The 21306-nt window shown below is 47.3% G+C and overlaps 1 protein-coding gene across 1 annotated transcript in view; it reads right to left on the bottom strand.

Annotated features, from left to right (window-relative positions):
* Positions 1 to 464: 464 nt before the first annotated feature.
* LOC144752429 (epithelial sodium channel subunit alpha-like) overlaps positions 465 to 21306 on the bottom strand; it is a 198477-nt gene continuing 177635 nt past the window's right edge. The window contains exon 11 of the mRNA XM_078640360.1: positions 465 to 1624. Coding sequence (XP_078496486.1) covers positions 1412 to 1624 — 213 coding nt within the window. The 3' untranslated portion in view covers positions 465 to 1411. The remainder of the gene's footprint in view (positions 1625 to 21306) is intronic.

Below are 21306 nucleotides of genomic sequence, written 5' to 3' on the forward strand. Positions count from 1 at the left end.
TGAAGAGGAGATCTAAATCTAGATCTACATAGAGCTTAGCAATTTTCAGACGATGTTTACCTCTGACTGTGCATTACATAGCACAGGCATAAGATGATTAGCATCTGACAAGTTGGAAAATGGTTTTGGAGCTTTATTGTGGGGGACTTTATACTCATAAATCTGTCCTATTGGCTTTGTCAATGAGCGTTTCTCTTCCTATTTTTTATTTATGCACTATCTTCAAGTGGTAGCCAGCACAGGTAGGAGCGGTGGGTCAGGCTGGATGGAGGTCGGGTAAGTCTACCTACGACGGGAGAAGTAAAAATAATTTTTTTTAAAACACTTACCTAGCGCTCGCCACATTGCCGACGCTGAGTCAGCGATGTGGCGAGCGCAAGATAAGTGGTTATATTTATTTTTTATTTAATTTTACTTCTCCTGTCGTTTGTCGACTTACCTGACCCCACACTGCCCCGCCTCACCACTCTAACCTGTGCCAGCCGCTACTGCTATCTTCATGTATTTTAACTTCATTGTCCTGATTTTTCATGTCCTGAAGGAAGTTAAGTGGTAAATTTGTACAGCAAATATAGCACACTATAACACACCAAAGCGTACCATAAAATATGGGATCTGGCATTAGACACCCCAGTGAAGAGGAGAATGAGTCAGATGCCCAGAAGTTTGGTTAAAGACCCTCTCCTGCATATCACCTTACTAAACCAGGCAAAAACAAGGGCAGCTTCTGAGTTTAGGTCTTCCTCGGACTGGCCTCTGGCGAATGGTTACAAGATTTCCTCAATTTAACCACCTGCTGCTACAAAGGAGGACAGAAGAGCCTGTAGAGTTTCTCACAGAATAATTTCCCAAAAATGCTTGCATCCCCAGTAAACAGTTCTCAACTCTGCTTGCTCCCTTACAGTATGACAAGCTAGGGGAGGGTATAACACCTATTCATTTATTTATTTATCAAGAATGAAAACAGGAGGTGGGGTGAGGGGTGTGAGTAGAAGCGGTTACTTTTACATTTTACGACCAGGTGGTAATGGCCGGTTTAGGCTTTATTACTCCTGAAGAGTTGAGAGGGAAGAATTGGGCATTATTGGTGGATAAAAAGGTACTTTCTAAACCCACCCCATGATTGGGCAGCAGCAACACTTCAGACCACCTGTATGCAGCCATAGAGGTGGTCAGAGAAAGCTCTCCCCACCCATGATACCTGACACAGTCCTTGAGCGATTGGCCTAGCCGGAGCAGCCCACATTTCCTTGGTTCTGATAAGTGGAGGACAACAGAAGAGTGCCAGGCTGAAGGAAAATATGTTTAGGAAGCAGGCTGGACGAACACAACTAAAATGGTTAGCCCGTAAGATGCTGAAGCGTCTGCAACTGTGCGTTATTCTGCAATACTTGGAGCGCCAGGGAGTGGATTACAGCTTTGTGTTCTCTCGGGTGATGTAGATGTGCCTTGGCTTCTGGGCGCTGGGCCTCCTGGACAGTGTGGAGGGCACCGTCCTTAGGCAACGTTGTAGGAAGAAGAGCAGCACGTCGACCAGCAGCTCAAGGAATTCTACTAAGGTGCAAACCGAGAATCCGACCCATAGTCCCACCAGGCCTCCCATGTTTGATATGAGGTCAATCTCCTGTCGAAAAAAGCACAAAACAGCACAGCCGCAATAAATGTGGGTGCCTATTATTGTATATGTGTTAACATTCCTCACGTTCTGTACAAGAGGGCTGACAGGTAATTACAGATACAAAATATATGGGAAATAACAGAGAAATGTAGAACTAATGTGAATGTATGTATATGACATGTTAAACATACTTTTCAGAGATCATTGTGGTGTTAGGGATGGGGCCCCTAACACGCATCAAAGTAAAGACACCACACTCTGTAGTCACGTAGTGGCTTAACAATAAACATGCTTGGAGCCCCAGGCTCTTTATTACCTTTCTTACTGGCCTACGTCAGCCTCCACCAATCTATTACGTACGCAGGTGTAGGCAGTTGCTTTCCCCTGCGCGATCCGATACAATGGGACCGCCTGTGACTCGAAAATATTACATTCCTTCTTTACCAGGAGATGTTAAACAGGGTCAACATATAGACCTACAAACAGGGCCGGCACTAGGCATGGGCAGCGTGGGCAGCTGCCCAGGGCCTCGCACTCAGCTCACCAGCATGGGGCCACGCACTGGTGATGCGTCCTGTCGGTTCCGTGGCGATCCATTTCAAAGAAAGATGTCACCTTTCTTTGAAATGGAGAGGCCCCCCTGCCCGTGCCTCTCAGGGATGGTATCTGGATACATAAGGGAGGGAGACGCTTCCTTCAATTGAAAGGAGACCCATTCACAGACACTGTGGGAGGCCCATTGTCCATCATTTTGGCGCCCCCATAGTTTTAACTTTTAGCCCACAAGCAATTCTCACACCTATCGGACTGAAGGTGTGAGAAATGCTTGTGGGCTCAAAGTTAAAACTGTGGGGGGCGACAAAATGCTGGACAATAGGCCTCCCACAGTGTCTGTGAATGGTTTCCTTGCAAGGGGCCACTTATCTACATTAGAGGGGCCTCGCACATTCCTTTTTAGCCCTGGGCCTCGCAAATCCTAGAACCGGCCCTGCCTGCAAATACTAAACAAAACATCAGGCTCAACGGTACCCTACATCTTGAGACAGCAGTCACAACATACTCTTACTTGACCTCAGGGTACGCCAGTATCTGGTTACTGTTGTACGCTCGTCGATCACCATCTCGTCACTTGGACACAAAGTCTTTATACTTTTGAGATGGTTTAGGGCATGGGTACTCACAAACTTCCCGCACAGGTGGGGGCGGGGTCAGTGGAGGAGGGGCGGGGCTAGAGCAACAAAAAAACAGTGACCATGAGGTTGAACACAGGTCCTTGCAGCAGATGCCTTTGTCCACTGAGCCACCAGACCCGGCATACATCTCTCTCTCTCTCTCCCTTTCTCTCTCTCTCTATCTCTCTCTCTCTCTCTCTCTCTCTCTGTCTCTCTCTCTCTCTCTCTCCCTCCCCCCCTCCCTCTCTCTCACTCTCTCTCCTTCTCTCTCCCTCTCTCAACCTCTCCCTCCCTCTCTCCCTATCTCTCCCTCTGTCTCACTCAGACTCCCTCTGTCTCACTCACTCTGACTGTCTCACTCCCTCTCTGTCTCCCTCTCTCTCTCTCTCTCTGTCTCCCTCTCTCTCTGTCTACCTCTCTCTCTCTCTGTCTCCCTCTCTCTCCTTTCCTCTCCCTCTCTGTCTTCCTCACTCTGTCTTCCTCACACTGTCTCCCTCCTCACTCTGTCTCCCTCCTCACTCTGTCACCCTCCTCACTCTGTCGCCCTCCTCACTCTGCCACCCTCCTCACTCTGTCGCCCTCCTCACTCTGTCGCCCTCCTCACTATGTCACCCTCCTCCCTCTGTCGCCTTCTCCCTCCCTCCCCCTCCCTCTGTCTGTCACCCTCCTCCCTCCCTCCTTCCCCCTCTGTCTGTCACCCTCCTCCCTCCCTCCTCCCTCCCTCTGTCTGTCACCCTCCTCCCTCTTCCCTCCCTCCTCCCTCCCTCTGTCTGGCACCCTCTTCCCTCCCTCCACCCCCTCTGTCACCCTCCTCCTTCCTCCCTCCCTCTGTCTGTCACCCTCCTCCCCCTCCTCCCTCTGTCTGTCACCCTCTGTCTCCCTCCCTCTCTCTTTCTCTGTCTCCCTCCCTCTCTCTTTCTCTGTCTCCCTCCCTCTCCCTTTCTCTGTCTCCCTCCCTCTTCCTCTCTTTGTCTCCCTCCCTCTCCCTCTCTTTGTCTCCCTCTGTCTGTCTCCCTCTCCCTCTCTTTGTCTCCCTCTCTTTCTCTCCCTCTGTCTGTCTGCCTCTCTTTGTCTCCCTCTCTTTGTCTCCCTCTCTTTGTCTCCCTTCCTCTGTCTCTCTCCTCCCTCTGCCTCCCTCCTCCCCCTCCCTCTGTCTGTCGCCCTCTCTCTGTTTCCATCTGTCTGTCTCCCTCCCTCTGTTTGTTATGTTATGTTATGTGTGTCTTATTTAGAGCTCGGCTACTCCAAGGAGTGTCCCGGCGCTTTCTAACCCACAACAGACTACAGAGGGCAGGCAAAAAGGCGAAAAAGAGCAAGCAAATTACTGTTCATAAAGCCACGTCTTCAGACCCTTTCTGAAGCCCAGCAGGTTCGATGTACTGCGGAGCAACAGAGGGAGGGTGTTCCATAGCTGGGACGCCAAACGTTTGTCTCCCTCTGTATGTCTCCCTCCCTATGTCTATCTCCCTCCCTGTCTCCCTCTGCACCCTCTCCCTCCCTCCATCTGTCTCCATCCCTCCGTCTCTCTCCCTCCCTCTGTCTGCCGTCTGTCTCCCTCCCTCTGTCTGTCTTCATCTGTCTCCCTCCCTCTGTCTCCCTCCCTCTCCCTTTCTCTGTCTCCCTCTCTCTGTCTCCCTTTCCCTCCCTCCCTCGCTCTCCCTCTGTCTGCCTCCCTTTCCCTCCCTCCCTCCCTCTCCCTCCCTTTCCCTCCCTCCCTCGCTCTCCCTCTGTCTGTGTCTTCTCCCTTTCCCTCCCTCGCTCTCCCTCTGTCTGTGTCTTCTCCCTTTCCCTCCCTCCCTCGCTCTCCCTCCCTCTCCCTCCCTTTCCCTCCCTCCCTCCCTCCCTCGCTCTCCCTCCCTCGCTCTCCCTCCCTCTCCCTCCCTTTCCCTCCCTCCCTCTCTCTCCCTCTGTCTGCCTCCCTTTCCCTCCCTCCCTTGCACTCCCTCTGTCTGCCTCCCTTTTCCTCCCTCGCTCTCCCTCCCTCTCCCTCCCTTTCCCTCCCTCGCTCTCCCTCCCCCTCCATTTCCCTCCCTCCATCTCTCTCCCTCTATCTGCCTCCCTTCCCCTCCCTCCCTCACTCTCCCTTCCTCCCTTGCTCTCCCTCTGTCTGTGTCTGCCTCCCTTTCCCTCTCTCCCTCTGTCTACCTCCCTTTCCCTCCCTCCCTCCTTTCCCTCCCTCCCTCTCCCTCCCTTTCCCTCTCTCCTTTCCTTTCCTTTCCCTCCCTCCCTTACTCTCCCTCTGTCTGTGTCTGCCTCCCTTTCCCTCTCTCCCTCTGTCTACCTCCCTTTCCCTCCCTCCCTCGCTCTCCCTCCCTTTCCCTCTCTCCCTCTGTCTACCTCCCTTTCCCTCCCTCCCTCATTCTCCCTCTGTCTGCCTCCCTTTCTCTCCCTCCTTTCCCTCCCCTCGCTCTCCCTCTGTCTGCCTCCCTTTCCCTCCCTCCCTCGCTCTCCCTCTGTCTGTGTCTTCCTCCCTTTCCCTCCCTCCCTCGCTCTCCCTCTGTCTGCCTCTCTTTCCCCCACTCCCTCGCTCTCCCTTCCTCTCCCTCCCTTTCACTCCCTTTCCCTCCCTCACTTTCCCTCCCTCCCTCGCTCTCCCTCTCTCTGCCTCCCTTTCCCTCCCTCCCTCGCTCTCCCTCCCTCCCTTGCTCTCCCTCTGTCTGTGTCTGCCTCCCTTTCCCTCCCTCCCTCGCTCTCCCTCTGTCTGCCTCCCTTTCCCTCTCTCCCTCCCTTTCCCTCCCTCGCTGTCCCTCCCTTTCCCTCCCTCTCTCGCTCTCCCTCTGTCTGCCTCCCTTTCCCTCCCTCGCTCTCCCTCCCTCTCCCTCCCTCCCCCTCCCTCTCCCTCTCTTTCCCTCCCTCCCTCTCCCTCTGTCTGTGTGTGCCTCCCTTACCATCCCTCCCTCGCTCTCCCTCTGCCTGCCTCCCTTTTCCTCCCTCCCTCGCTCTCCCTCCCTTTCCCTCCCTCCCTTGCTCTCCCTCTGTCTGCCTCCCTTTCCCTCCCTCCCTCTCCCTCCCTTTCACTCCCTCCCTCGCTCTCCCTCTGTCTCCCTCCCTTTCCCTCCCTCTGTCTCCCTCCCTCTACCTCCCTCTGTCTCCCTCTTCATCTCAGCCTGCCTGTGTGTGCCTGGGCTGAGACAGCGTTCTGGGCGTGCACACACACACAAACACACACACAGCCGCACCTGAGCACTTCACAGGTCTTTAAAAGACCATTTGTATGTTAATGAGGCTTTTGTATTTCACCTCCTAGCGCCCCTGCAGCTCCACTCTATCACTGGAATGCCCGGGCCCCCACAGAGCAGCAGAGTCTCGGCGCGCAGTGTTTGGCGACACTCTTTAATTTTATTTTTAAAACATGGGTAAATTGTTTGCAAGGTCCGCAGGCCGCCCATTAATGCTTGCCGGGCCGTACTATGAGTTCCCATGGTTTATGGTGTGATCGCAGCGAATAGCGGCCCTTACCACCCCTTGCCGAGAGTTTTGGTGAGAGTTCCCATTGCTGCACGACATCCGTCGCTCCTGGTCTCCCGCAGCTGGTGGCTGAGGGCCTCTGCTCACAGTCTCAGGGAGTACAGAGTTGAGGTGCTGCAAAAAGGTCGTACGAGAAAGTTCCTGGATCAAACTCATGGTCGCACTTGCTGTCGGCATCTTAAAAATTCGTTGCAACAGGGTCTTTTGGAGGGCCGAACACAGAGAACTTGTCAGTGGTTTCCATTGGGATTCTTTTGAATTGGGAGACGTTCCTTGTCACCTGCTCTTGGCCTCTCCTTGCTGTCACCTTCGTGCCTTTGACTTCAATAACTACCCACGGTTCCAGTTCGAACGGCAACCTGAATTTCCCTCCAGGATGGTGGTCTTACACTAGCACTCGGTCGCCCACCATGATGGGGCTCTCTCGGGTGCGCTGCCTCTGGGAGGCATCTTCATTAGTGCAGGCCCTCCGGGCATCTGACTGATTCGGAAGATTAGGTGTTTCTTCCCACACAGGGTGATGTGGAATGGTATCAGTCACTGACCAGCCAAAGCATAGCTTGCTTGAGGATATGCCTGTAGTGCAGTGAGGTGTAAGCCGGTACTGCCTTAAGAACTGGTACAATGCTCGTTCCGTGTTGTGACGTTCAGCCATTGCAATTTGGATTGCTTTGGTGAGGGTTCTCATCAGGCCCTCCACTTCCCCAATGGCTTGAGGCCATCAAGGGGTGACCCGGCGGTGTTTGATGTTGTGGAATGCTAGGAAGTCCATCAACTCTGAGCTGTTGAACGGAGGCCCGTTGTCAGTGCGAATTTCTACGAACAGCCCATGCGTTGCCATGGGCGTTTCTAGTTTTGGGATCACTTCTGCTGCGGACATTGTTGTTACTATTTTCACCTCCGGGTAACGCGAGTAGACGTCCACAACGACTAGCATGTGACTTCCTCCGGGGAGTCTACCAAAATCGGCTCTCACTCTGTGCCATGGGACATTGGGGCCTGCCTCAGTGATGACTGGCTCCGGCTGGTCTGGTGGGCCCATGGCAAGGCAGACAGGGCATCTCCGCACAACCGATTCTACCTTTTGATTGAGACCCAGGAACCAGACCGTGCTCCTGAGCCGGTTCTTGGATTTGACTATTCCTTGGCGTGCTCCATGTGCTAAGAGTGCAGCCTTCTGCACAAGGTCTTCAGGCAATACAAGTCATGGGCCACGGAGGAGACATCCATCGTTGGTCACAGACAACTCCAGGCGGACTTGATACAGAGCTTTTAGGATTGAGTGGGCTGTTTCTGTGCGGATAGATGTTGGGTTTTGTAGCGCTAGCCAATCTCCTGTGGTGACCGCTTTGAGGGCGATCTACAGGCAGCCCAGGATTACGGTGCTGCTCGGTCTGGGGAGGGGGGTGCACATAGTGGGTACCGTGGCTTCCCTCATCACCAATGAGGTCTGCGCAAATTATAGTACAGAGCCAACGCCTTTGGTGCAGAGCGTCGTACAGCAGAAGTGGTGCGCAGGGGGGGTTACACTGACCTGGGTGCTTAGCAGTGTTGGTAGCCCCCTTTTGTAGGCTAGTCGTGACTCTTCTAATTTCTTGAAATTGACAATAGTTTGCCCAAACCTCACTTTACTGATTTTTCACCAGGTAGCATCCTTAGCAATAGTTACCTGTGGGCAATCACCAGTCTTCGCACATGGCTCCAGCAATCCACCTTCACAAGGAGGAATGCATTATTCATACCTTTGCTGCTCACATTGTCCACACTCTAGAAACAGAAGGCCGGCTTGGAATGCCCCTTTATCATCATCGATACCCTGCAACTCATGTCCATCCTCCTGCATGGCCGTTACTCTTGGTACCATCATTTTCTTCCAGTTTTGGTGCAAATGGAACAGTACCTGCCTTAGGGTGGTTGCAAAAGCACAAACGACTCAAAGACCCAGTTTCTCCTTTGCTCACCTGTGTGGAAATATTTAAAACTTTAAAAAAAATACTTTTATACTTAAACAAATCTTGGTTTCAGCAGCAGGCAACAAGAATGGCCCAGCGGTTCACCATCATTTTCGCATTGAAATAATAATAGCCAGAGAAGAGTGCAGGGTTCGAAGGTATCAAATCATGCTTAGTCCCCTGATAAGGAGGAGAAAAAGCTCTTATGGTTGGTACAGCCTGATCACCATGTTCATGAAGGGGTTCATGAATACGGGCTCAATCCTGCTCCTCCAGGTTATCTCAGGGGGGTGGTATCTGGGGGGTGGAGAAGGATTTCGTTTTTCACTGTTGTCTCCCAGCTCCTGCTGTTGTGTTCCCCGTGTTCCCGTCCACAATGCGATGCCACCTGACCGACCGACTTCTCCCAGGTCCCTGTCTGGCTGCGTCTCTATGGCTTCTGGCATCCCTTCCATCCTGTCAAGCATCTCCGCCCAAAGACCAATTCCAGATGACCAAATAGGCAAAGTAGGCAACAACCTATGGGCCCACTCGTTTTAGGGGCCTGACGACAACTTAAAGTACATAAACCAGAGACATCAGATCCACATAACAGTTTGTCTCTCAAAACCTCATCTTCTGGCAGCTGTCAGTTTGTAAAAACATTCAGTGCATTGGGTATTAGGAGATAATTTGCAAGGGTGGCCCCGAAAGTTTGACTGTCTAGGGGCCTCCACATGGTTTAATCCGGCACTGGCAAAACCCTAGCTCTTCTTCTGAATTCTCATCCCTACATACCTTATGTAGTCATCGTTACTCCACTACAACCCATTCCCCCAGGTCTGAGCTCCATCCGCCATAGCGGGGTGGGATGGTTCTTGCACGAGCCAAAGAATGCCAAATTGCCGTTTTGCTAGAAGTTTCAGCAATGCAAATTGATGGCGTATTTTCGAACCTTGTTCGGTAGTGGCACCAAGCCTAGCAGGCAGTGTCTGACTGTCAAAGCCAGTCGTATCTCCAGTTACTGTAATGAGGGATCCACTACCTATTTCAAGAAATCATGTATGGATCCACATTCCCATGTCATATGTAGAAATGTTGCCGGCCCACAGTCACAGCTGGACAGTTTTTAGAGTTTTTAGAGATTTTGTGCAAACATTGTGGCACAAGATAGACTTGGTGCAGGTAATGTAACCAAACAAGCATAAACTTAGCATTGCTGGCTACCTCTTGTACTTTTGCACATGCTCTTGCTCATTCCACATCTGTCTTTGGCTCTGGTAGTATCCCATCCCATTCAGTGTTGTACATATGCGTGAGATCCGTTCGCTTCTTAACCCCTGATCAAGTATCAATTTAAGCGTCTATGATTCTACTGGTTCCTGTAGGAAGTCTGGCAACAAAATATATCCAGGCATTGACAAAGTAGACAACTGGCAAGAATAGATCACATAAATCACAAGTAAAAAATACTAACACATAATCATGATATCATAAAATTTAATGATACTAATAAAAATGATGGGCATATTCAAATACACACTCATAATGATAAAAGATATACAAGATAATAAAAAGAGAATATCATATTCAATTATTATGTTCTCTTAGAGATTAGTGAGGAGAAATAAGCTGAAATGATTTCCCCAGCTGATTGGAAAGATTGATGTCCGTCTGCCAACGCGTTTCGACACCAGAGTGTCTTCGTCAGGACAATATCAGCATGTATCTACAATTCAAAGAATCACGATTACAATACATATTTACTTGTGTATGTACAAATATAATTCATTTCTTTTTTTCTCTTACATAGAGCCAGTTATGTCTTACTACTTGAACCGAAAATTACCACAATAAAGACGAACACATAAAAGCATAAACAAAATAAAATAGAAACAGAGATATCTTTGAGAAGCAAAAATATAAGCAGCTTTTCAATACTTCTGCCGTGCAATTTTTCAAACATTCCCTTGTCGATCACATAGGAGGTGGCCCATAATTAGGCCTCATAGATGTATACTGAGACATTATACATTTTATAGTGCAGCCTAAAAAATAATAGAGCACAGAGATCATTGATGCCAATTCTTTCCCTGCTAGTCAATTTATTAGTCATTTAAATAGGAATGGTAATTATGGTATGATTCTCCCATTCTAAACCGTGATACCTATCGATTAAGGTTTTTGCCCACCCCTAAGGATCACTATTTTGTTAAAGTGTCTATACACTTCTAAGGAGTTTTTTTCCCCCTAATTATTCTAGAGTGATGGGTAGAGAAGAGGACCCCCTATTCTCGCGTTCTTTCCACGAGGCATTTTTTTACAAAGGTAACACATCCTCTAATATGTATTCCATCTATCTTTATATAACATACCACTCGTGGATAGTTCTGTGTTCCTTCGTGTATTCATTCACTACAATTCGTTCTGTGAGAAACTGGAACAGCATATCATGTTCTGTTTCTGATGTGACATACATCTATGAGGCCTAATTATGGGCCACCTCCTATGTGATCGACAAGGGAATGTTTGAAAAATTGCACGGCAGAAGTATTGAAAAGCTGCTTATATTTTTGCTTCTCAAAGATATCTCTGTTTCTATTTTATTTTGTTTATGCTTTTATGTGTTCGTCTTTATTGTGGTAATTTTCGGTTCAAGTAGTAAGACATAACTGGCTCTATGTAAGAGAAAAAAAGAAATGAATTATATTTGTACATACACAAGTAAATATGTATTGTAATCATGATTCTTTGAATTGTAGATACATGCTGATATTGTCCTGACGAAGACACTCTGGTGTCGAAACGCGTTGGCAGACGGACATCAATCTTTCCAATCAGCTGGGGAAATCATTTCAGCTTATTTCTCCTCACTAATCTCTAAGAGAACATAATAATTGAATATGATATTCTCTTTTTATTATCTTGTATATCTTTTATCATTATGAGTGTGTATTTGAATATGCCCATCATTTTTATTAGTATCATTAAATTTTATGATATCATGATTATGTGTTAGTATTTTTTACTTGTGATTTATGTGATCTATTCTTGCCAGTTGTCTACTTTGTCAATGCCTGGATATATTTTGTTGCTAGAAATTGCTTTGCCCTGATCCAGGATTTTGATCTCACTCAGGGGGTCCTTGTTTTATGCCATATCCTGTAGGAAGTCTGTCCAGATCTCCCAGACCATGCTAGACATTTTGGCATACTGCAAAAATTGCCCATGGCCAAAACTTAACAATTGCTGTGCTTCTACAAATGTTATAGATTCACCGTCCGTGTAACAGTCACCCATGGTCTGCCACCACCCTACAACCACAGTCTCATATTCATGGTGTTCTGTAGCCTGTTGAAAGGCTGCAACCACTACAGAGGTAGCATCTTGATATGTGGGGTGTCTAGGCACCACAGTGTTACCAACCCTTTCCCAAGCCTCTGCTACTTGCCTTACCAGCGAGGAACAATCCTGTGGGACCTGTGACCCCTCCATTAGTCTCTGACTTCCGTTTTTGTCCAGAATTTCCACCAGCAACCTTTTTTCCGTGTTTTGTCCTTCATCACACAACTGCACTGCATATTACAAAAATCCTGCTAAGTAACATAGTTGTAGATCAGGGAGTTCCAAGCCTCCTTTCACCTTATCTAACTTTAGCGTCACTAATTGTATCCTGCTTCACTTGCCCACCCTTACCAATGAAATCAAGAGGGTGTTTAATTTTTGAAATGTTTTTCTTTGTATGGCGCAGAATGAGTTCTGGAGAACATATAGACATCTTAGCTGGAACACTATTTTGCTACCTGACACTTTGCCCATGACCAATAACAGGAGTGTGTTTCAGAACGTGACTGAGTTCCGGATTCCCTCCTCCACCATACCCTTGTAAGTTCATACTGCTCAGTAGGCTTGTGAGCTATTTGTATGCCCAGGTATTGGAACACCAACATTTCCCATTTAAGTTCTGGGTCTAGCAGCTCCACCCCAATCTCGCCGATCAGTCATCCCAATGAGAACAGCACCATCTTATTTTTGTTGACCCCGAATGCCCTACTCCACACTAAACTTCTTAAGTGCCCGTAATAATATTGGGATCAACTGATCCGGCTGTCTTTGGAATACCAGGGTGTTGTTTTCATACATTCACATAGTATACATTGTGTGCCCTATCTGCATTCTCCAAACCTGCAACACACCCCTTAGGTACACTGCCAGTGGCTGCATGACCAGGTCAAACAAGAGGGGGTACAAGGCGCAGCCGTGCCTCGTTCATCGAGTGATGTCTGTGCCCTCCAAGAAAATCCCTCGCGTCAGTGGCGGCTCCTCCGCTAGGGCAGAGGAGCGTTGCCCCACTGCTTTTCTGCAATGACACAAATGGAAAATAAAATGATAATAACTAACTCTCGGCACACCCAAAACAGTCTTGTGCACTTTGCATGTTCTCCATGCAGGCTGAATTACAGCCTACGTGGAGAACATGCCCAGGCCTCTTGTCAGCGTCGAGCACTGAAACATGCAGCATTGTGATTGGCTGACTGGTTGCCTGGGTGTGCTTCCAGTGAGGCCGAGCGAGGAAGGACTACAGAGGCAAGGAAGCGCCGAGAAGGTACGTTTTATTGATTTCTTTTTATTCCCGCTTCCCCCAGCGTCTTGCCCCCACCTGCCCCACCCTCCTAGCTCCCGCATCCACCCCCTCCCGTCCGGCCCCCCTTCCTCCGATCAGTGCCGGCCGTGGCTGCCTCCCCTACGGAACCTTGCCACGGGATGAATGTATAGCAACTTAGTCCATTGTAGGAACTGAGGTCCAAACCGCATCTTATGGAGTACCCTCTGGAGATAGTCCCAATTGTGGGTATCATATGGCTTCTCAATATCTAACAATACTTCCGCCCCCTGTGTACCGTCTCTCTGGGCCCTATGCATAACATGCAGCAGTATTCTAAGGTTCATGTGGGCGCCACTACTGGGATTAAAACCTCATTGGGCCTCCCCAATCAGCTGGTCACAACTCTACAGAGGCGTGTCGCTAAGGCCTTAGAAAGTATTTTAGTGTCTATGTTTATCATTGAGAGCGGGTGAGAGAAACTTGGTTCCCTAGGGTCTCTGCCTGGCTTAGGGAGCATAATGATTGCGGCTTCTCTCCTGTAGGTGGGGAGCCCTCTAAACTGCCTGACCCTTGTAGGGTGCCCAGCAGTTTAGGGATTCACTTGCCAGAGTATGTTTGGTAAAACTCCGCTCTCAATCCATCAGGGCCTGGTGGCTTACACCTAGAGAGCTCCTTGACTGCCTCTACCAGCTCATCATTACCAAGGTCTGCTCGTAGGCTCTCCTACTGTTGCCCTGTTAGTCTAGAAAGTCAGTCACCTGGGACAGCAGATGTGGTGCAGCTTTCCTATGTAGGGCCTGTAGGTGTTCCCTGAGCAGCTCATTTTTTTCCATTTGAGTGGCTTCCATCTCGTCAATAGGGCAGGTCAAGGCCAGTATCTCAGATGGTGGTCATTTCCTTTTGAGGAGCCAGGCCAAATATCGCCGTCTTATCCCCTTCAGCATTGAGTTTTTGTCTGTATTTACCCCTCGTGAAGCTATCTAATATATTCCATTCAGCACAGATCTGCGCTTGGAAGTGATCTATTGGCTGCACTCCATAGCCACCGCCAGCTCATCCACCAGCATTCTAGCCAGCTGCTGTTCGTAGTCCTGTAATTCCCTTTCCAGCTGGTGGCTTGTACCACAAGTTCTGGTGAGGCACTCCCCCTGCACCACCACCTTAAGGGCCTCCCACTCCCCTCCACTTGAGGTTGGAGCCCGCCCATTATTTTCAAAGTAGCTCATCAGCACTTCTTCGAGCTCTATTGTATATGCATTGTCTTGGAGGGTTTCAGAATTGAGCCTCCACAAGGGAACACAGGGGCAGGTTTTCTCCACACTAAGTTCCAGTAAAAGTGGGGCATGGTCTGAGAGAAATCTTGACAAAAGAACTGAGGGAGGACTGAGGCTTAAGCAAGGTGCAGCATAAGTGCCACTAGGTTAAGCGAGCAAAACACAGAGTATGCTGTTATTAAGGTGGAGTGTAGGTCTGTCAAGAAGGGGTCTTCTCTTAGGAGCAAGGACCCTCACACACCCCAGGGAGTGTCATGCTTCATCATTGGACAGCTCCTTGTTGGGCCGGCGCTGAAATGCAGGAGGGCTCTTTGCCGGAGGTCTTTTCTTTTTGCCGATGTGAATGGTGGGGTGTGTTGGGGTGTGTAGTGATTAATGCTGAGTAGAAGTGGAGGGAGAGGAATCCAAAAGACTCTTTATTCGCTGGGTTCCTTTAAAAAGTAAAATGGTGAGGCGTGAGCAGGTTGTAATGAACCTCTCCAGCCCTTCGTGTGTGCGAAAAATAGGGGGTCAACATGTTTCAAGCCTGTTATTGTCGGAAGGATCATGGCATTTCATCAGGATCACAGGAATCCTTATCTACTCATATAGGGATGGTAGATTCGTGGAAGTGGGAGATATCATACCCTAAAATAGTGTCATATATAGTATACCTTCTGGGGGGGCCTAACTGAGAAGTCTTGTGGCCCCAGTCATAAAGACTAGGACATACGGTTACTGGCGTTTCAATGATTCGTTTTGATGGCTCACTGGTGCACGCCAACCTAGGCCTCGTCCTGCCCATACTGAAGGTGCACTATATATTACCTTATTTTAGGGTATGGTAACACCCACTTCCCCTATTCTGTGCTCCCTCAAAACAGGTTCTGGTGGTACCATCCCTCCCAACTGGTTTGGTGCCAACATGATTAGGGGAACAAAAGGCTGCTTTCTCAAGGTCTCCCGTTACATTTACTTGTGAAAGGGCAAATCCACTTTCAGGTTATGATGTTCCTGAGTTCACCTCTACTAGTCTTTCTGCAAGAGGAAGGAAAACACATGCTCACACCCTATTTTCTGGGAGCAATTTTCACATCCGTTTTACACCTGATTCAGGCAAGTATAGGCTGGGCAGGTGATGGAGACCTAAGGCAAATTAGCCTTCCACTAGCTTCAGGCAGGGTAAAGGTATCTTTCTAAAAGTTAGAATTAAAATATTTAATAAAAATCACAGACATTACCATTAGATTGGATTTTTATTACAAATAAGTCTTTGAAGGAGTCTGTAGCCACAGGCCAGTACAGGTCAAAAGCTATAGATTAAAGTGTGTCATCCATATTTTGACTTTTCCTATGTGCCAGTTACAGCCTGATCAGAGGCAATGTCGTTTTGGGCCTAGTCATTGGGGAAACATGCCATTTCTAATGTCACACATTTTCCTCTACTAAATATTAGGCACGCTGCATTGCAGGCAGCAAGGTGATCTTAGGGGTGATTTATTTAATATTTGAAACAAACTTTTCCTGCCTGCCAAAAAGGTGATTTTGACAGATCTGTGCAGCTGGATTCAAGCTGCTGTTGTCATGCCACACAGGGCACTCAAGCCATGTTTTCACTGCCAAGGTAATGGATGGCACAGTAGGTGCCAGCAATGTATTTCTGCACCATATATTATATCATTATAGGAAGGTTTATTACGCAAATCAGTTTTAAGCCAATTTTAACATGTTTGAAGGGGGAGCATAAATACTTTACTCCTGTTTAGGAGGGGTAACAGTGCACATAGTTTTAGGTCCAGCAAAACTAGGGTCAGATTAAAAGTGAAAAGGTTGGGATGACTATGCAAAAAAGGCTGATTCCCTACATAGGCCTTCACTGAGGTATGACTGAGGTATAACAGCCAATTCAAACATAGGCCAAGTAAAAAAATTAAAAAAACAATCCTCGTTTGTACCCTGGCAGATCCAGAGCGGGCTGACATTGTCACTGAAATACTTCCATGATGACACAAGCAACTTATTATTTGACGTCTCTGACTCTTTCACAAAAATCTGGTAAATTACTACTTCTGCAGCTATCGAAATGCATTCTGTTCAAAGGGTCCAGTCCAATACAGTTAACCTGCTTTCAGTTTTTGGAATTGAAGCCAAGAATAATATGTGGCCCACCTATGATTTTAGATTAAGGCAGCTAAAGGCGGCTACTACGCAGGCAGAATTACCAAGGCAAACAATAATAGCAAAGACATTTTTTCCATTGTTCAGAGCGTCTTATCACCCTGTGCCGCTCAACCTTTGTTGCCATCTTCTAAACAATGGTGTGAAGAGCTGTCGTCTTTCTTCTCTGAAAAAATTGTTAAAATCCAGGAGGATTTGGTGGCTGTCTGTGACATTTATAAGTCCTTTCCAGTGTTGCCGTCCGTGCCCATGCCCAAACTGACAGATCAGTTTGTGGCTTTTTCTCCGGTCGGGGAGGAAGATGTCCTGACAGTTGTTAAATCTTTGAAGTCGGGCTCTCCCACAGACCCGTGCCCTGCTCGGGTGCTTGGGGCGGTGGCTGCGACGGTCTGTAGGGAAGGTACTCAGATCGTTAATCTCTTTTTCTCCACGGCTAATGTTCCTATTGTGTGGAAGTAGGCGAAACTTCTGCCGCTCCTCAAAAAAGCCGGGTCGGATTTAGCTGCTCCGTCGAGCTATCGGCCTATATCGTTGCTACCGGCCCTGGCTAAAATTTGTGAGAAAATGGCCTTCCGCCAATTGGATAATTTTGTAGAGTCTTCTCAAGCTTTACATCCTGCCCAGTCGGGCTTCCGGGCTGCCTATAGTACTGAGACGGCCTTGGTCGATTAGGGGGTGCTTGGACGCGGCAGAGCAGTTCTGGTTTTACTGGATCTCTCTGCCGCCTTCGATACGGTGCCCCACGGGCTTCTACTCTCCAGGCTGTCTTCTATCGGCATCTCGCGCTTGGCTCTGGACTGGCTAACGTCGTTTTTAAATGACAGGACGCAGCAAGTCTGGATGCCACCATATGCTTCTCAGCCAAAGTCACCTTCCACAGGAGTCCCCCAGGGGTCTACATTGAGCCCCCTGCTTTTTAATTTGTATCTGACTCCCCTGATCTATCGAGTTTTTTGGGGCAAACATTATGGCCTTCGCCGACGACACCCAACTTTTGTTCACCTGGCCAGATGATAATTTGGATACCTCGGTTGTGCAGGACTGTCTTACCTCGGTTTTTCGTTGGCTGGCCCAAGCACAGCTTAAATGTAATGAGGAAAAATCAGAGGTCCTCTTCTATGGAGCCTTTCCAGATAATTTTAGAACCCTTCTCTGGCCTCGTGACATCCCCTGTCCAAAATCCATGGGTGGCCCGGCTAGGAATTTGGGAGTCTGGTTTGGGGATAATCTCAAATTTTAAGACCATATCAGAAGACCTACTGGTGTCTGCTTTGGCACCCTAAAAACCCTGAAAAGATTCTTCCCTTTGCTCCCGAGAGATGCTAGAGAGACAGTATCGCGGCGCTCGTTCTCTCCAGGTTAGATTATGCGAATGAGTTGTTAATTGGCATACCTGCCTATGTGATCAAAAGGCTGCAGGTGGTGCAGAACGCGGTCGCTAGACTCCTGTTCAACATCCCTAGGAGGTAGAGCGTCCGCCCCACCTGCATAGCCTGCATTGGCTCCCAGTGACGCAACGTATTCTGTTTAAGGCTCTTGTTCTCTCCTTTAGGGCCACCCATGAGCTTGGGCCTCAATATTTAAGAGAACGCTTTTCCCTGTACATCCCTAACCGTGCCTTGCGATCTGCTAACCAATGCAGGATGGTCATCCCCAGATTTAGATATGCTAGGCTGGGAGGTCAGTCTATATCTGTTCTGGCGGCTAGAGCTTGGAACACCCTTCCTCTTTCGCTCCGTTCGTCCCAGAATGTTGCCATCTTTAAGAAAAACCTTAAAACTCATCTGTTTAAAGTAGCCTTTTAGCTTCCTCTCTCCCCTCTGCACGCTTTATCCTCTGCCTACCGCGCCAGGATACTTCCGAGTAACAGAGCACGTTACAAAACCCTTAAAAGAAATAAATAAAATAAATAAATAATATGACATGGTTAACTCCATAAAAATTCTGAGGATTCACGATCATCATTCTGGGATTATTTGTAATTATATAAATATTTCCGTTCTTTTCTAGGGCCAAACTAACCCGTCTCTTATCAGGCATAAAAACAGCTGTGCCCCCAGTCTTTTTAAGAACTGCATTTGGCTTCAGATATCTCTTGCGATGATTGGACCCCCTAACTGGGTTCACCCAAATGCAGTTTAATGCCAGAGTATTATATTTCTCGATTTGTAATTCATCAACCAACTGGTCTTTTCTTTGTCATGGCTCCTCTACACAGAAATATCTTTGACAAAAGGAAAGGAGGACATTGTGTGTGTTAATCTGACAAAAAGGATTGCTAGACTTGGCCTTTCCGCCCTTGGGATAACGATGCACAGTTTCTGGCAGGGTTTCCATGCCGGCCTTTCCGACATGGAAACCCTGCCGGAAAGCATGTTTGTGGGCCCCTAGCAGGGCCCACTTGTTGCGGAGGCCTCCGGTTGGGTCCAAGGGGGTACCATAGGTGCCACCCTGTTAATCCCTGCACCCAATGGCAGGCGCCTTGAGGTGCCTTTCCCAGGGTGCAGGGATTAACACCACCTCCCATTTCCCTATGGGAGCATGTACTATGGCCGGTTTACGGCCATAACACATGCTCCCATACGGAAACGTTGGAATGTGAGCGAACAGTGTTCGGTTGCATCCAAATCAGGCGGCCGGGAAGCAATTCCACCCAACATTGTAATCTCCCCCAAAAAGTATTTCTCTTAGTACAGTATGTGTGTGCTATTGAAAAGCACAACATTGGTTTTGAATTACTACTGCATCCCTGACCCCTTTTTTAATGGACCAATAGTAACACAGAAAGCATGGACACAACATCATCTATGTATTGAGTAGGGTTGTGTGGGACTACAACAACCTGTATTTTCACATTCAAGTGTTGATGCACTGAACTAAGTTCAGGCAACCGTGGGTGGGAAAGTCAAACCTTTTAGAGCTAAGCCAAAGTCTTAGTTTACACAACAGTTCAAACCTATTCACAGCTGGTACTTGCTGCTGTGTCTCACCTCGCTGTGCACTTACTTACAGTGTTTCTTGCCTACCAACCACACCTTTTCCAATGAGGTTGTTTATGTAATTCCACTCCTAGGATCAATTCTGTAAAGACACAGAGCTTTCCAAAATCTCTTGCTCTCCCATCATTGGACATATCTCACAGAGATGCACCTATATCTCTAATTAATATGCATGGATTAATTATCAAGTAAGTATATGGGTGACAAAGGAGGGGACATTCGCTTTTTAACTAGTCCTTTTGGCTTGGATTCATTGTTTTTTTATGCAGTTCTGGGATTTCCGTTGATCTGGTGAGCATGAATGTTTGATCATGTGTTCTTAGTAGAGATTATTATATAGTATGTTTGGAAATGGAGTGGTTTGTGTTTATTAATGTGAAAGTAAAATTCGCTTGACCCTGTTAAATACCGTGTAGGGTGTTTTGTGTATGGATAGGTGACTGCTGGGTTAATGGGGGTCTAATTTGTGCTTTAGTGTGGCTCTTTGGAGTAAGGAGCTCTTCTCTCTTATCTTGGTCCCCGAACCATTGCTGTTCATAAAATTAAATGTGATTGGGCATAAGGGGAGCAGGAGATTCAAATCTCCACTTCCACTAGCAGTGGTAATCACAAAAAGACCTCCAAGAACCAACAGATATTCTTTGGTGGAGCCTATACTGAAAAGGTGCAAAAACCTGCCATGCTTAAATCGAATGAATCCTTGAACAGAATGGCCAACCTTTATACATGTAACCACCTGTGGTTTCCTAAAGGCGACATTTATATGCAAAATGTAACTTACTTATTTTCCTTATGAAAAGTGCACTGTAACCCTAACAATACTAGTACTGTTTCTCTAACTATACCAGTGACATCATAAAAAATGAACTATGTATAAATAGCAAATAAAAAAAGTTGAAGCAAAATCAATAAAACCACTGTATACAAATACAATTACTGTTAATTCATGGAAAGGATCACAATGCTCTGTTTATAAAAAGTGTGTGATAAATAGGCAATCAGAACAAGAGATATTGTCTTGTATCTATCACAAAAGAAGAAGAGGTGGATGCCTTCAAGCTACAAACAACTAGTACATGATTGGTGGTAGTTTGTTCTTTCCTCAAAACGCCTCAAGTAAGATAGTAGTCAGAAAGGTTTAATTGTTTATGTATTTATATTCATCTATTCATATAGGGTGTGCCCTCAAACTTAACTATCTATAGGTATCAGGGTCTATAAAATAATGATTGTATATCTTGTACAACGCAACAAGAACCCAAAGGCAACGTTATATGCAGAATAAAGAGGGGGTGTGCGGGGGGGGGGGGGGGTAATCATGAACGTTTTCAGGTCTTTTCTTAAGGCCACAAGAATATTTTACCCTGATGTTAATATGCCAATATTCCTGGTCCTTGTGCCTTTGATGCTACTTTTGGGTCCCCTTTCCATCCAAGTTTGTTCTAGGGCCATGTAGAAGACCTACATTTCTAGATCAAAGGTTGCAAGTGGATGACTGTCTGACAATTTTGCCGTGTCGACAGACTTGGGCTGAGACGATTCCCTTGATTTACTTTAAAAACAGGCATGCGGCTTTTAAAATGATACACTAGTACAAGTGCAATGAGTTTATTCCTGCTAAACTATGATCATTTCCTTAAACTAAGGACTCATCGTGCGGCCATGTTCTACACACATTGCAGTTACGCTATTTAATTCTTTGGGAACACATTCAATAAAGCATTACTAAGGTCCAATTCTTAATTAATTAGTGAGCTAATTAAAATATATGTTTTTGTGATATGACTTTTCAGTACAATGTCAGATTTAAGCATTACATATTGACAAATACTGATCAGACTACCGACACAATATGGTCATGAAAATTGAGTTAGCGTCCTTTATTACATCCAGATTCTTCACTTTGGAAGGAAGATGGGTTCTCAAAAAGTTTATCTGTATTCTGCAGCCTATTACTTGAGTCATTAAGTGGCACATACGATTTTACTCCAGTATGTGTGAGATCATTACTATTGATGAAAGAGACCACTTCTTCTAGGCCTCTTATTAGGGACAGAAATTCAGCTCTTGGTCTCTTATTG

Source organism: Lissotriton helveticus, chromosome 5_1 (genome assembly GCF_964261635.1).
Source record: "Lissotriton helveticus chromosome 5_1, aLisHel1.1, whole genome shotgun sequence".
Taxonomy (NCBI): domain Eukaryota; kingdom Metazoa; phylum Chordata; class Amphibia; order Caudata; family Salamandridae; genus Lissotriton; species Lissotriton helveticus.